Source organism: Pollicipes pollicipes, unplaced genomic scaffold, assembly GCF_011947565.3.
Source record: "Pollicipes pollicipes isolate AB1234 unplaced genomic scaffold, Ppol_2.1 Scaffold_4219;HRSCAF=4965_pilon_pilon_pilon, whole genome shotgun sequence".
In the NCBI taxonomy this organism is placed as follows: domain Eukaryota; kingdom Metazoa; phylum Arthropoda; class Thecostraca; order Pollicipedomorpha; family Pollicipedidae; genus Pollicipes; species Pollicipes pollicipes.
The window spans coordinates 36,655,924-36,668,874 of record NW_023596448.1 but is presented as its reverse complement, the minus strand read 5'-3'; the positions used below and the strand labels follow the sequence as shown (position 1 = coordinate 36,668,874).

General features: G+C 53.7%; 2 protein-coding genes across 3 annotated transcripts in view; both read left to right on the top strand.

Annotated features, from left to right (window-relative positions):
* The window catches only part of LOC119095283 (prominin-like protein), a 36,754-nt gene extending 28,577 nt beyond the window's left edge, over nucleotides 1–8,177 (top strand). The window contains exons 13-20 of the mRNA XM_037218141.1: nucleotides 2,478–2,598; nucleotides 3,495–3,647; nucleotides 4,058–4,273; nucleotides 4,717–4,849; nucleotides 5,268–5,372; nucleotides 6,017–6,196; nucleotides 7,396–7,530; nucleotides 7,974–8,177. Coding sequence (XP_037074036.1) covers nucleotides 2,478–2,598; nucleotides 3,495–3,647; nucleotides 4,058–4,273; nucleotides 4,717–4,849; nucleotides 5,268–5,372; nucleotides 6,017–6,196; nucleotides 7,396–7,530; nucleotides 7,974–8,177 — 1,247 coding nt within the window. The remainder of the gene's footprint in view (nucleotides 1–2,477; nucleotides 2,599–3,494; nucleotides 3,648–4,057; nucleotides 4,274–4,716; nucleotides 4,850–5,267; nucleotides 5,373–6,016; nucleotides 6,197–7,395; nucleotides 7,531–7,973) is intronic.
* Nucleotides 8,178–8,924: 747 nt separating this feature from the next.
* Nucleotides 8,925–12,681, top strand: LOC119095351 (uncharacterized). 2 transcript variants are annotated; one of them, XM_037218202.1, is made up of 5 exons: nucleotides 8,925–8,956; nucleotides 9,390–9,437; nucleotides 9,801–9,974; nucleotides 10,375–10,467; nucleotides 11,030–12,681. In XM_037218202.1, exons 1-5 carry the CDS (start codon nucleotides 8,949–8,951, stop codon nucleotides 11,043–11,045), a joined length of 339 nt encoding a protein of 112 aa, XP_037074097.1. In that variant the 5' UTR covers nucleotides 8,925–8,948; the 3' UTR covers nucleotides 11,046–12,681. The 2 variants fall into 2 exon arrangements, with proteins under 2 accessions (XP_037074097.1, XP_037074098.1); XM_037218203.1 differs by having other exon boundaries at nucleotides 8,939–8,956; nucleotides 9,870–9,974.
* Nucleotides 12,682–12,951: the final 270 nt, after the last annotated feature.

Genomic DNA, 12,951 nt, shown 5'->3' with positions numbered 1-12,951 from the left:
CTCGTTGGCTTGGCAGCAGTGCTGTGGCAGTCGGTTGGAGTTTTTAATTTAGCGAACCAATAAGCTTTCATTTGACGAGCCTTACTGTGGCGTCACACCTTTGTCATACAGAACGTTTCAGCTAGCTGCCCATTTCTGCTGATTGCGTCCGACGGCGCTTCGATTGGCCACCCTGTTCACCGGACGCAGTCGCCACTGCCCTCTGCTAGCCGCATGAGTCACCACGACAGTCTATGGCTCGCATGGCGTGAGCAGGACCGGACGGCCTTGAGCCGGATGTGTTATGTGCAGCTGGTGGATTTAAGGGCAGTTCGGCGCTGACTGCTAACGTTCCGGGGTAAAACGGGCCGGCGCCGCTCTCGTCGGGCCCAGCACGCCCGCCCGTTCGTTGGCTTGCATACATAAGACGTGGCTGCAAATCGGCTGAGCTGTTTTGGGAAAAATGTGTAGATTGGATGCAAGAAGACTTAATTGAATTCGAAATGGAACAGCCGGATTGGTCAGGGATGTAGAGTAGTAGCATAAATAGTAGCATAAAAAATGGTTTGAGTTTATTTTGACTCTAACTTTTTACCCTGATTTAGATCGCTTCGTGCATCATGCACTGGTGGCATCGCCCAAAGGCAAAACCGGGTGTTTGGGCGGGAGAAAGCCAAATTGAATCTACGAAAAGGCCCAGGGCTGCCACTTCCTAAAATCGGTGCCAGGGTGGGGGCTAAACCGAGAAGGCTGACATTCTTAAAACCCCAAAACCTGATTCATTTCCGGGGTTCGGCCACTTGAATTTGTGGCCCCAATGTCAAGAATAGAAAATGTGAAGTATTTTATGAATGCAAATCGTTTTGTGAAGGAATGTTTCCCTATTTCGAGCCCATATGAAGCTGCAATGTTGTGAGGAACTTTGAAATAGGTGAAATTCACAGCAAGCATTTTTTGTCAACTCATTGGTGCTATCCAATCGGGCCTTTCTTGTTCACAGGAAATATCTAAGTAGCCGGCCAGATATGCTCACCGAAACAGGTCTCTCGTTTTTCATTCATGGAAGGTGACCCGGGGCGAAAAACACACCGTTCTGTGCAGAACGGTGCGTCATGACACGTACGGGCTACAGAAGAGTGTGCAAATGATACGTTTTCCGTCGACGCTATGGAAAATGCATCATGGACACTGCCAGGAAGTGTCTATACCTAGAAGTAAACTGAGCTTGCACAACCTAAACAGACATGTCGACAGCTGGATGAACTCAGCAGGTGTAGGCTGGTAATCGGGCGTGTTTCCACCTGGTTGCCAGCCTAGCCTACCACCAGTCAGAATGACCGGTTTAAACAACTTTGGAGATTCGATATGAGCAAGGAAGACCCTGCGCTCGTTATTGTAGTGGGGGGGGGGGGGACATCATGAGTTGCCAGTTCCCTGAAAGATGATTGGCCTTCAGTTTGCAAAGAGGTACTGATTGAACGGCAAGTAAGCATCGTAACTTTTGAGAAGCGACATTTCGAAGCGGTCCTCATGGTAAGATTGATTTATTTGCAATCCCCCCCACCCCCCAGTATTTCTGTCACCCTAGAATACACCGCGTAAAAAAGTTAATTCCGATCGTCGACGCCGTTTTGTGGTGCAATCAGGTGAAAGGTAAACCACCGAACTAGGTTTTACACCCAGGTCCCTCATCATACTGCATAACAATTCAGCACCATATGCGGATCCTGGGGTGGGGGGAGGGGAGCACTGGGCCCTGCCCCCCAAAAAACTCTGAGAGTATGTTTTGGCCCGTCCCCCAAACATTCCCAGAAATTCATAAAAGTTTCGTCTACCCACCTTAAAAGATGTACCTCAAAATAATAGCCTACATAATAGTAAATACGTAATAGCAAAAAATACCTCAAAATGAGGGTTACGAGCTTGGTAAACATGCATACTGGATAAAGAAGATTCAAAAGCATTCCTGTGCTAGAATGGTGTCCCTACTAGGTACTCGCGAGAGGCACCATGCATTGGACCTCGGATCCCATACCAGCGAGCTGGCGACGAACGGTTGCCCCCCCCCCCCAAAAAAAAACAACAACTCCAGTCTAGATCCACCCCTGTTCAGCACTCCCCCATGACTGTTAAGATGGCAGTCCTTAATTACAAATGCGGAGCGAGAAGCGTGGGTTTCTGATCACCCGTCCTGCGAGCATAGTTCTCATAAAATACCAATTATTTTACGCTACTACCGTCTTTGAGCATTATTTCATGGTCGTGTACCTTGTGCTGAAATATGTGACTACTGGCTAAATGCAGTAAAATAGAAGGTACAAGTCACCGTTTATTAAAGGTGAGAAACCGTCGTTTGGGGAGATTAAATTGACGTTAGGGAAGAATGTACCAGGTGGTGGGATGGACGGCTGGACGTGTCCTTAAACGAAGCTGTGTGCCTCTGCCCTTCTGCAAAACTCTTGGCGCAGCTTTTCCGCAACAGTCGTTGTCTCCCCCAGGCATTCAGCTGCAGGGGGTCGCCACTAACATCACCAGCGTGCTAGACGAGGTCCAGCTGCGGCCTGCTCACAGAGCCATTGACGAGGCAAACGACTACCTGCGTCAGTACGGCGCCTTCAGGTAGGCCCTGCCGCCGCCGCCGCCTCGCGCGCGCTGGGCGCGGCGCGACTACCTGCGCCAGAACGCCGCCGTCGCCTCGCACGCGCTGGGCGCGGCGTGGTTCGCTGTGTGCCTTGGAAACACCAGCAGACGCGTGTTCATGAGACTCACCGGGAACGTGTCCCCCCCCCCCTTGCATGTGTTGTGTGTACGCATCGCGTCCATGGGGCCATCCACAATGGGGCGTAGCTATCACAGACCGGTGTAAAAAAGTAGATAAGAACATGGAGGTACAAAACAAAACACGCGACACAGAGACGCCCATTCACCGGTTATCAATAAATAGCACTAGTACTCCAACAAGTGCGCTCTCACTGTGCGTACGAAACGCTCCCCCTTGGAGACACCAGCAAGGGTATATTCAAGAGGGACACCGGTGAACGTGCCCCTCCGCTGTTCCCAAGCTTTGATTTGCATTATTATGCAAGTGAATAAATGCCGGCAATTAAGACATCAGGATACCGCTTCGACAAGGATTGTCATGTACGGCATTGTTAAACGACATGCCAGAAAGGTGCTTGCCTGCGCTGTGCAAAAACTATTTATTTTCCTCAAATATTTGTAGCTAACATCCCCATTGTGTAATCCTGCATGCTTTCCTATGCACGAGTGCTGCCGAGGTCAAGTGATGCAAGCGCGCCGTACGGTGTAATGTACATTTCCGTGAGCCAGCTCTGCCCGCCGTGCAAGGTTACACATGTTCCTGATTGTCTTGTTACAATTTACCGTTCATAATTGCATCAACAGCTCGCCATCTTTCCACGCCAGATACTGCACTGCACATGCCTTGTTCATCATCTTAGCGCACAATTCCCCCACGTGACGTCACTAATCAGTGTTGCTCCTCCGCGCACCAGATACTACGTGTTCCTGATCATCTCGGGCCTGGTGCTGATCATCACGTTTTGTCTGACGGTCGGGATCTTCTGCGGCTTCTGCGGACGCCGGCCGGGCAATGTCTACGGGGACGGCACGTGCAACAAGGGCACCGGTGCCAACTTCCTCATCAGGTAACGGGGAAAGCGCGACAGAACTTTGGGAGAGGACTGTGCGAGAACCTGGCCACTTATCCACTGGTCTGGTGACGAATTCGTGCTACTGCAGGGTTTTTTTTTTAGGATCGCTAGGCATGCTTTTAGAGCGCCGTCAGTGTTGCCTGTTCGTGAAAATTAACTTGGATATATTTCACATTCTAGAGCGCTGGTCTGGGTGTGTTTGGATGATCAGTCACCAATTGATAGATCACATCGTCTACGTGTGACCATGTTTTGTCACCATTTTGACGTTTTGTTTTGAACCATATAGTCTTTGTCACATCATGCGCATTACAATGGACTATGTCACAACAACGCAGTCAAATGAGCGTGGCGTCACTATCACTCCCCCCCTCTCTCTCTTACGCGCTCGGCGTCATTTCCAGCGGCACGTTCTTCTACTTTCTGTTCGGCTGGCTGCTGCTGCTGCTCATCACGTGTATGTTCCTGCTGGGCGGTCTGGCCCAGTTCTACCTGTGCGACGGCCTGGCCAACCCCTCGGCGCCCGGCAGCGGCCTCGCTATCCTGCAGGCCGTCTATCCGCTGGAGAAGCTGCTCCCTCAGCTCGAGCCCACAGGCTTCGATGTAGCGGAGGTGGTCAGGTGTGTGAACTGCTAATCAATGGGTCAGGTGTGATCCATGTCATGTGAACTGCTAATGTGAACATGGTGTGTGAACTGCTAATTAATGGGTCAGTCCGGTGTGTGAACTGCCCAGTCAATTGTAGATGGTGGTATTGCTTAAGGTAGGTGGATGGCAGTGGCGGCGCTGGCAACCGGGAAATCGTATATGCGTTTTTTTATTATGTGCGGTTTGGTGGAAGCCTGATGAATAAAAACCTGCTTGCAAAAAAAAAAAATAGATGAGTATCGCGCATTCCGACTTCAAGCAACAAGACTGCTCGTGCGTGACTTAGCCAAGGTCTTGGGCGACGAGAATGCGGTCACATTCATCTTTATCAGGTGAAAGCATTCTACTGGGCAGCGGACTGTTTCGGGCCTCTTCGCGACAAAAGCAGAGCCATAATAGTACTTTATGTTTGCAGCCGATGCCATCGCAACCAGTCAATCTACAAGGTGCTCAACCTGGAACCCGTGTTCGATATTTCTCAGATCAGCACCTACAAACGGAACCTGGGTCTGGATGACCAGCTGGACAGGCTACGAGATGAGATCAGGGTAGGTAGATGCTCATAACCTAGACGGACTGCTTGTGATGGTTCGTCCGGGAGAAGGATATAACTGCCGGGTTATGTCTGTCTAATGCTCCACATAATCGGCAATAACATAATGCTTTCAGTGGAGAGCACCTCTTGGAATCAGTAGGTGGGCACAGTCGAGCAGTTGGCATGACATGGAAACACGGCCAAAGATTTGTTCTCAGCCGTTGAACAAACACCTGAGTTCTTGCAGTGGTGGGCGTAAGCCGACCTTTGTCAACATAAGAACAGAGATGATATTTGAAAGTCTCATATCTTCATTTGCGCACCATGTATGTGTGCTGATCAAAAAATTCAACGACTGCACTTCCGCCCATGTGCGCGCCACCACATGTCTTACGTTTGTCCTCACGATAACCGCGCCGCGCGCCTTTCAGGTGGACACGGACATAGAAATTCTGACGCCGCGAGCCCGGCAGCAGCTGATAGATTTAGCCGAGACGGACTTAGCGCAGGTCAACTACACGGCCTTTGCTGTCGCGGTACGTATCAAACTGTCTGTGCCCCAGCGTGCGCCGGCGTCGCTCTGGCTGCTGGAATTATTTCATTCGCAAATTGTAGCATTTCATTTTCACTTCAAAATGTGTAAGTCGAAGTTTTCGTTTGCATCACCGAGTATGTCCAGTTTTGAACCAAGCCTATCTGTGCTACAAATGAACGATTGGATTGTGAAATTAATCTAGTCTTGCCACCTGTTTGTCATGATAGATATTTTGACTCCATAGAGCAAGCATGTCGCCTCCAAATTAAAACCCCAAAACGGTTTGGGCATTTTCTATTCCTGTTACATTTGTTTTTTACAGCTTTTCCAGTACGTAGTACATCACGAAATGAATATATAGACGTTGCGTGTACGCAGGCAAATATAAGGTACAACTGGTTTCACACAGGTCGAGGTCTTGCTGCGTCAACAATCCAAAAACTTCTGCATAGTTGCTTAAAAGTTAGCTGCAAAACAGACATTACAGCTCAGTTGGTGCGAGATCGGACCTCCACTTGAAAGCCGGATTCGATAACTGGCCTCAGCTGTTGCTATTTGGCGCTCGTGTGACAAACGCGAACGCAGCGTTCCTCACAGTGAAAGCACTACTGTCAAAGCCATCAGCACATGCCGACTGTCCACCAGCTGAAGGAGCGCGTGCTCTCGATCGACCTGCGCAACATGGGGCGCGAGCTGGAGTCAGCCGCCCAGGAGCTACCCAACACACAGCGCAGCGTGGCCACCAAGCTGAGGAACCAGGCCATCATCCTGATGGCGCACCAGCGCGTGGCTGAGGGCATGGCCGAGATCGTCGACGGCGTCTTGGTGAGCTTCCTCACCAGCTGGCGGATGTGGTGGTTTAGTCGGACGCCTCTGGCCGGGCCCGGAATTGGCCGTTTCGGTGTGCGTTTGTTCGGCCTCAGGAAGGACTATAGTAGCTAATGAGCAGCATTATTAGATGCTCGCATTTATATTCACCGTCCGCGCATTGACTCATTAAGCGCATGCTATTTTTACGAGTACAACGGATCAGCCTGTCTTGTCCTCATCAGCTGCACTTTTTCACGGAATCTACGTGGTGGGTCATCATTACGGATGTGCTTAGGAGCATAAGCCTATATCGGCTTATCCATCGTCTGGCAGGAGACATGCTCAAGTCGTATGTCAAACATCCAGCTTCAGGACTGCCATTGCGTCCTCTGTATGCTTCCCATTATTCCCGAGCCGCAGCCACGGTGCGATCAGGCGGGCCATGTTGCCATCCCGCCCTGATGACGTACCATGCCTCCGCACCACCCGGACATCGGGCCATGCCACCATGCTGTCTCGGTCTCGTGCCATGTCGCCACCTGCCCTAACCCCTCACCATGTCACCATCCCGCCCTGACCCCCCCATCATGTCACCATCCCGCTCTGACTCCTTCACCATGTCATCATCCCGCCCTCACCCCCCACCATGTCACCATCCCGCTCTGACTCCTTCACCATGTCATCATCCCGCCCTCACCCCCCACCATGTCACCATCCCGCTCTGACTCCTTCACCATGTCACCATCCCGCCCTCACCCCCCACCATGTCACCATCCCGCTCTTACTCCTTCACCATGTCAATATCCCGCCCTCACCCCTCACCATGTCACCATCCTGCCCTGACCCCTCACCATGTCACCATCCCGCTCTGACCCTCATCATGCCACCATTCCGCCCTGATTCCGTACCATACTGCCGTCCCACCAGCACGTCGAATCATGCCACCATGCTGTCCTGGTCTCGTGTCATGTCGCCACTCGCCCTGACCCCTCACTACGCCAACGCCCCACCCTAACCCCTCACCATGCCACCATCCTGCTCTGACTCCCCCACCATGTCACCATCCCGCTCTGACCCCTCACCATGTGACCACCCCGTTTTGACCCCTCACCATGTCACCATCCCGCTCTGACCCCTCACCATGTCACCATCCCGCTCTGACCCCTCACCATGTTACCACCCCTCCCTGACCTCGCTACACGTTACCTGCGCAGAACTCCACGGCTGCCTTGCGGGAGCACGTCAAGTTCAACCACACGGACGTGACTGAGGCGGTGCAGGCGCTAACCTCCCAGGCGGAGGCGGCTCAGCAGTACCTTCGCACGCGAGGTCGCGCCGAGGTCATCCAGGTCAGAGACAGAGGTCGGACGAGTCGGCGCTAGAGGTCGCTTGGGTCAGCGTGATCCCTGTGGGAGAGGCAGAGGCATACGTGGAGGAAGTCGGGGGGGGGGGGGGAGTCGGTTTCAAGAACACTCCCGATGTTAATGAGCTGATCAAGAGATGATAATTGGGACTCGCACGACGATAGGAATATAATCATCTTCTCATGTTAGGTTGGTATGGGGCTGCGCCAGCCACTAGACGGGTGTTGAGTGGTGGCTGTCCATGGCTTAAGCCCCTGGGTTCTTACGTCCCTCGCGTTCGAATACCGAGCACATCATGGTCCCTGATACTTATAACCATCGCGGTCGTTGGTGTTACATCAGAGGGTCCGTAATGGCGTGCGGTGCACCTTCCCAAAAAGGCGAAGACGCCAAATCGTCCCCTGACCTTCTCACACCGGTGCCACCAGCTGGCGGAGGACTTCACGTCTGAATTCATCTCGCACGTGAACGGCTACTCGGAGCGCGTGGAGCGAGCCTTCGGGCGAACGGTGGGGCGGTGCGGCCCCCTTAGCACCGTGTACAACTCCACGGCCATCACGCTCTGCAGCAACGTCATCTACCCTTTCGTGAGTGTGGAGGCAGACTCTCTCATCCCTGTAATGGGATGTTGACGTGGGCAAGGAGGGTAGCTCATCTGTGCCTTCTCACCCAGATGGAGATGTGGTCATTGAAGGCTTTTGGAGGAGGATTCTGGCCTGGGTCTGTTGATTCGGAGGCACAAACGCTAGCCTGCCGTTCGCTTAATGAAGTGGTAGCTATAGTGAAATAATATTGCATTCTACCGTATTCAAATGGCGCGGGTAAAATGACTCTCTCTCTCTCTCTCTCTCTCTCTCTCTTCTCGCTCATTCCTCTCTCTCTCTCTCTCTCTCTCTCCTCCTCTCTCTCCTCTCGCTCTCTCTCTCCTCGTCTCTCCCGCTCCTCTCTCTCTCTCTCTCCTCCTCTCTCTCTCGTGCTCTCTCTCTCCTCTCTCTCTCTCTCCTCTCTCTCTCTCTCTCTCTCTCGCCCTCTCGTGCTGTGGCTCTCCGGCCTCTGGCTCTCTGGTCCTGGGTCTTGCTTTGCTTTGCTTTGCTTGCTTTTCTCTTGCTCTTGCTCTTGCTCTTGCTCTTGCTTTGCTCTTGCTCTTGTTTTCGCTCTCGCTCTCATGCATGCTATCCAAACCACTAAAAGCTATCGAACAGTCGTCAATACCCTCCATCATGCCTGACCGCCATATCCGCGTTGGCTCGCCGTCACCCCCCGCCTGACGGCGCCGGCTGGCCGACAGAACGCCTTCTGGGCGGCAGTCGGCTGGTGCCTGCTGCTCTTCATCCCGTGCGTCATCATCAGCCTGGCCTTGACGCCCCTCTACCCGCAAGTCGGAGCCCTTCTCCGAGGGCCTGATGGACACGTGAGTGGCGAGGCGACCCCTGGACTCCGCCTGATTGCTTGTGTTTGGTGGGCCGTGCACGAGGGAGCGAATACAGCGGCGTGTGTTGACGGTTTTTGCCTGTGGCCTGTGGGATCTAAGTGATCTGTGGTCTTTATGGTACACAGATACTCGGGACAGGCTTAGTCAAGCGTGCCGCGCGCCGCTGGTGATCCATGATGGTACCCTCCACTAAACGATTTCTGGTATGTCGCTGCCTGTCTTTATTGAGAATTCACTCAACCAGTTTTTGACTGATGTGATCAACATGTGTCGCTCCAGTACCATGACGTCAACCTCCGAGAATACTGTTATTCTGTCAGCTGATTTCCGTTGTGCTGACCTGGCATCAGCGCATGCCGTGGGTTGTCTTCGGTCTGACTTTGTTTGTCTGATATCCAAACTGTTCTTGCAGCGATCTGTACGACGCCTACGGTGATCATGACCACATTCCCCTGGCAAAGTAAGCACTGGATGTCGGGACTGAAAATGTATCCTTCATGGCCAATTGCCCACTAACCTCCTAAGATCCAAACAGTGAGCAACGAATATTTTCCGTAGACCGTTGTTTCAGAAAAAAGCTTGAAGACGGCATATGTTTAAGCTTCAGAGTACCGTTGCTTACCGCCAAACAGTTTTGGCTTGGTTTGGGCGCAAGGAATAGTTGTGTGGCAAGACAGATCGTTGACTAATGTGGTTGGCCATGCGGGCTACAACGGTAATGTTGCAGCGCTTTAAACGATCTGAGTATTCCGCGATGATAACCGCGCGTTGTCCAGCCTCCGCTAGGTGTCAGCCGCGTCTCTGACGGCCCCTCCGTCCGCAGCGTGCGAGATCAGCGCGGCGACCGGCGGCGCAGTCGCTCGCACGACAACAGCCGTTACCATGGTTACAGCCCCGAGTCGCCGTCGTACTCGGCCATTCCGCCGCGCGGCCAGCACTTCAGGCCACTGGGAGCTACGGCCGAGCTGGGGGACACCGAGCCTAAGGCACCGCCGCTGTGAGTCGTGTAGCGTGCGTGTGGGGAGGGGGAGCGGGGAGGGGCGTGTTTGAGAGTGATGTTCAGCTTTCTGGCGTGCCTGGTGAAGGTTTCCCAGCACTGATTGTTGTGTTTGCTTAACGACATTAATTTATTATCACAGCTGTTTGGTACGTTGAAGTCAAATTTTAGCTCCGTCAGCCATAGCGAACTTAACCGCGCGCTGCAAAGCAGTGACGAACACAGGACACAGGGCATACGCACAGTCTCCTCCAAGATACTCCATTTCGTCCATCAAATATCCATCCCTCTCGACAGACCACTAACTAACCCCGGAAACACTGCTACCCCAACCCAGCGGTGGCGGCGCCTCCGCAGCCGCCCGCCGCCCGCATCACTAACCGAGCCGTCCGTTGGCTAGGTGGGAGGAGATGCACGAGGGTCCGCCCGGCTACCCGGACAGCCCGCAGGCCACCCGCGAACGGCCGCCGCCGTACTTCCCGTCTGAAGCCGCGTGAGTGCCTCTCCTCGAGTCGGTGCGAGTGTCCCATCGAGGCCGCGTGAGTGCACGCCTTCGAGCCGGTACGAGTGGCCCATCAAGGCCGCGTGAGTGTCTGGCTTCGAGCCGGCGCGAACGTCCCATCGAGGCCGCGCGAACGGCTCTCGAACCCTGCGTTAAAGACTCTCCGAGCTAGCGTGAGTGTCCCACACCTTCAAGCTAGCGTGAGTGCCTGCTGCGAGTCGGCTTGAGTGCCTCCCGAGCCAACCCAAGCTTGCACGAGTGCTTCCCCGAGGCTGTGAGTGCCCACTCAAGTCCCCCTTGCCGCCGTTGTAAATCATCCTCAAAGTCGGTATGGGTCAATTTCATAGCCTGCGTAACCACCCTCCGAGCCTATTGTGTGCCTATCCCAAGACCTCATGTATGCTCCAGTGAACCTGGGTGAGTGACCCCAAAGTGCAGTGCGATCTTTCTGCCCCCTGTACGGCTTAATCAGTAAATATAAGTCGGTACTGTAAATGTTTGATATCCTGAGGGCAGATGGCTGACACCGACCCATCCCACGTTACTCCGGCAGGATCCGCCACGCGTAAGCCGAAGCCCTTCAGCACCAGCCCTGGAGGCTCCCACTGCCAGCCGCGCCCCCCCCCCCCCCCCGGAAACGGACCCCCAACCTGCACTCTGAAGCGGCCCGCGGCGGCGGTCGGTCGGTGATACGCTGGTGTCGTCATGGGGGTTCCGTTGGTCGGGCGGAGAGTGGGGCGCGCCCTTCTGCGCGACACGACACTCGGGTGTGGGGTTTCGTTACACAGCGATCTTGGCCGGATGTCTGGTGGGGACACGCGTGTCTGCGGGATGTCTCGCGAGACACTGATCTCGGTCGGCTCTCTGATGGGGCGTCTCTGTCGGATTTTGCTTTTTGCGAGCCGCCGACACCCGCCAGGCATCTCTTAAGGCACCGGGCTCCGTTGGAGGTCTCTTGAGACGCCCGTCTCCGCAGTGTCTCACTGAATGCCCGTCCCTGTCTGATGTCTTGTCTGACAATGGATGTGGAACGCCGTGTGAGACACCGCGTTCTGCTGGATGCCACACGTGAGACGGACTTTCTTCTCCATTTCCCCGCGTGTGTAAGCGGGCTGTGATATTTTGTGTGTTCGCCAGTCAGCGTGATGGTGCGTGGTGTGTGTTTCGTGTATAGGCGTCACGCATGCACGACTATACGGTCGGTGCGCGACCTCTCACGTGACACCGAGGATCACTGAACCGAGGTTCGGTCTTCCAAGCCGCCTGCCACTGTGGCGGCTTGCATGCATACCTTAATCAAAACGCGTGGTGATTGGCGGATGTGGACGCGGTGGTTCTCATTGAGCTGACTCCATATGCACATGCCTATGTACAGAGTTCCGTATCAAGTTCATGCCATGCTTATTGTGTGGAGTTCCGTGTGGAGTTCATGTCATGCCTATGTATGGAGTTCCGTATGGAGTTCATGCCATGCCTATGTATGGAGTTCCGTGATGGCGGGAGGCGTGGGGCGCTCTTCCCGCGTCTGTGAGTCAGCCGGAGTTTCAGTACTTGTGTGTTAGTGATGGTGCTTGATGCCTTATGGGAACACGTCGCGATTCCCTGGTGGCAAACTTACTGAGGCAGAGCGTGACGCCGGACCCTCGTTTGTCTGCTTCATAGTTATGCCATTGACAGTGTTTCTCTTGTTTCGACGAGTGTAACCGTCATTTGAACGATTGTAAATAGGTATGTGCCACCTGTGCGTGTAACATCGCTTTTGTACATACAGCTGGGAACGGTTAGATCGTATGTTACGCTGCAATCTTACGTCGTTCTGTAATTGGTGGAATTATTTCAGACGATGAGGCCAGCCGCCGCTCGTGATACAGGTCACGTGTGCTCACAAAGTGACTGCCAGGAACTGGGTCGGGACATCATCTTGTCCATGAGTTAGGCGCACGTGGGGTTGATATGCGGTAAGAATTATCGTCCTGTCGCAGCATGGATGGATGTTGGGTTGCAGTGCTGGAAGGCCACACCGTCCAGTCGGCTCGTTGTGAGACTCGGACCCTTCCCGCGCTGTATACAGGAGCTGACGTGACAGGTGAGCTGATGTCAAACTTATGTCAGCGTGGCTTCTACACATGCAAGTGATGTAATCTGGTGATATCCGACAAAGTGGGGAAATGTGTCATCGCGATGTAAATACACCATGCCCCTGGATTCGTTTTAAACCCCTGCGTGTCTCGCAGTTCAGATTCCAACCGCACTAGCCCTTGAGAGTGATACAACCCTGCGATGAAGCGCGGGAGTGCCCGTGGTGATCCAGGTCAAACTGTTAATCAAAGGTTTCCAAAACTAGTCTCGCAGGAGCAAGAAACCGGTAGACTGAACACATTAGGGCTGGCACTCACCCCGCCAAGTCTTCCTGAGATGGTCTGCCTTTTCTGCCCGCTATGGTTGGTTGGCAAGACCTACACGTTACTCAAGCAA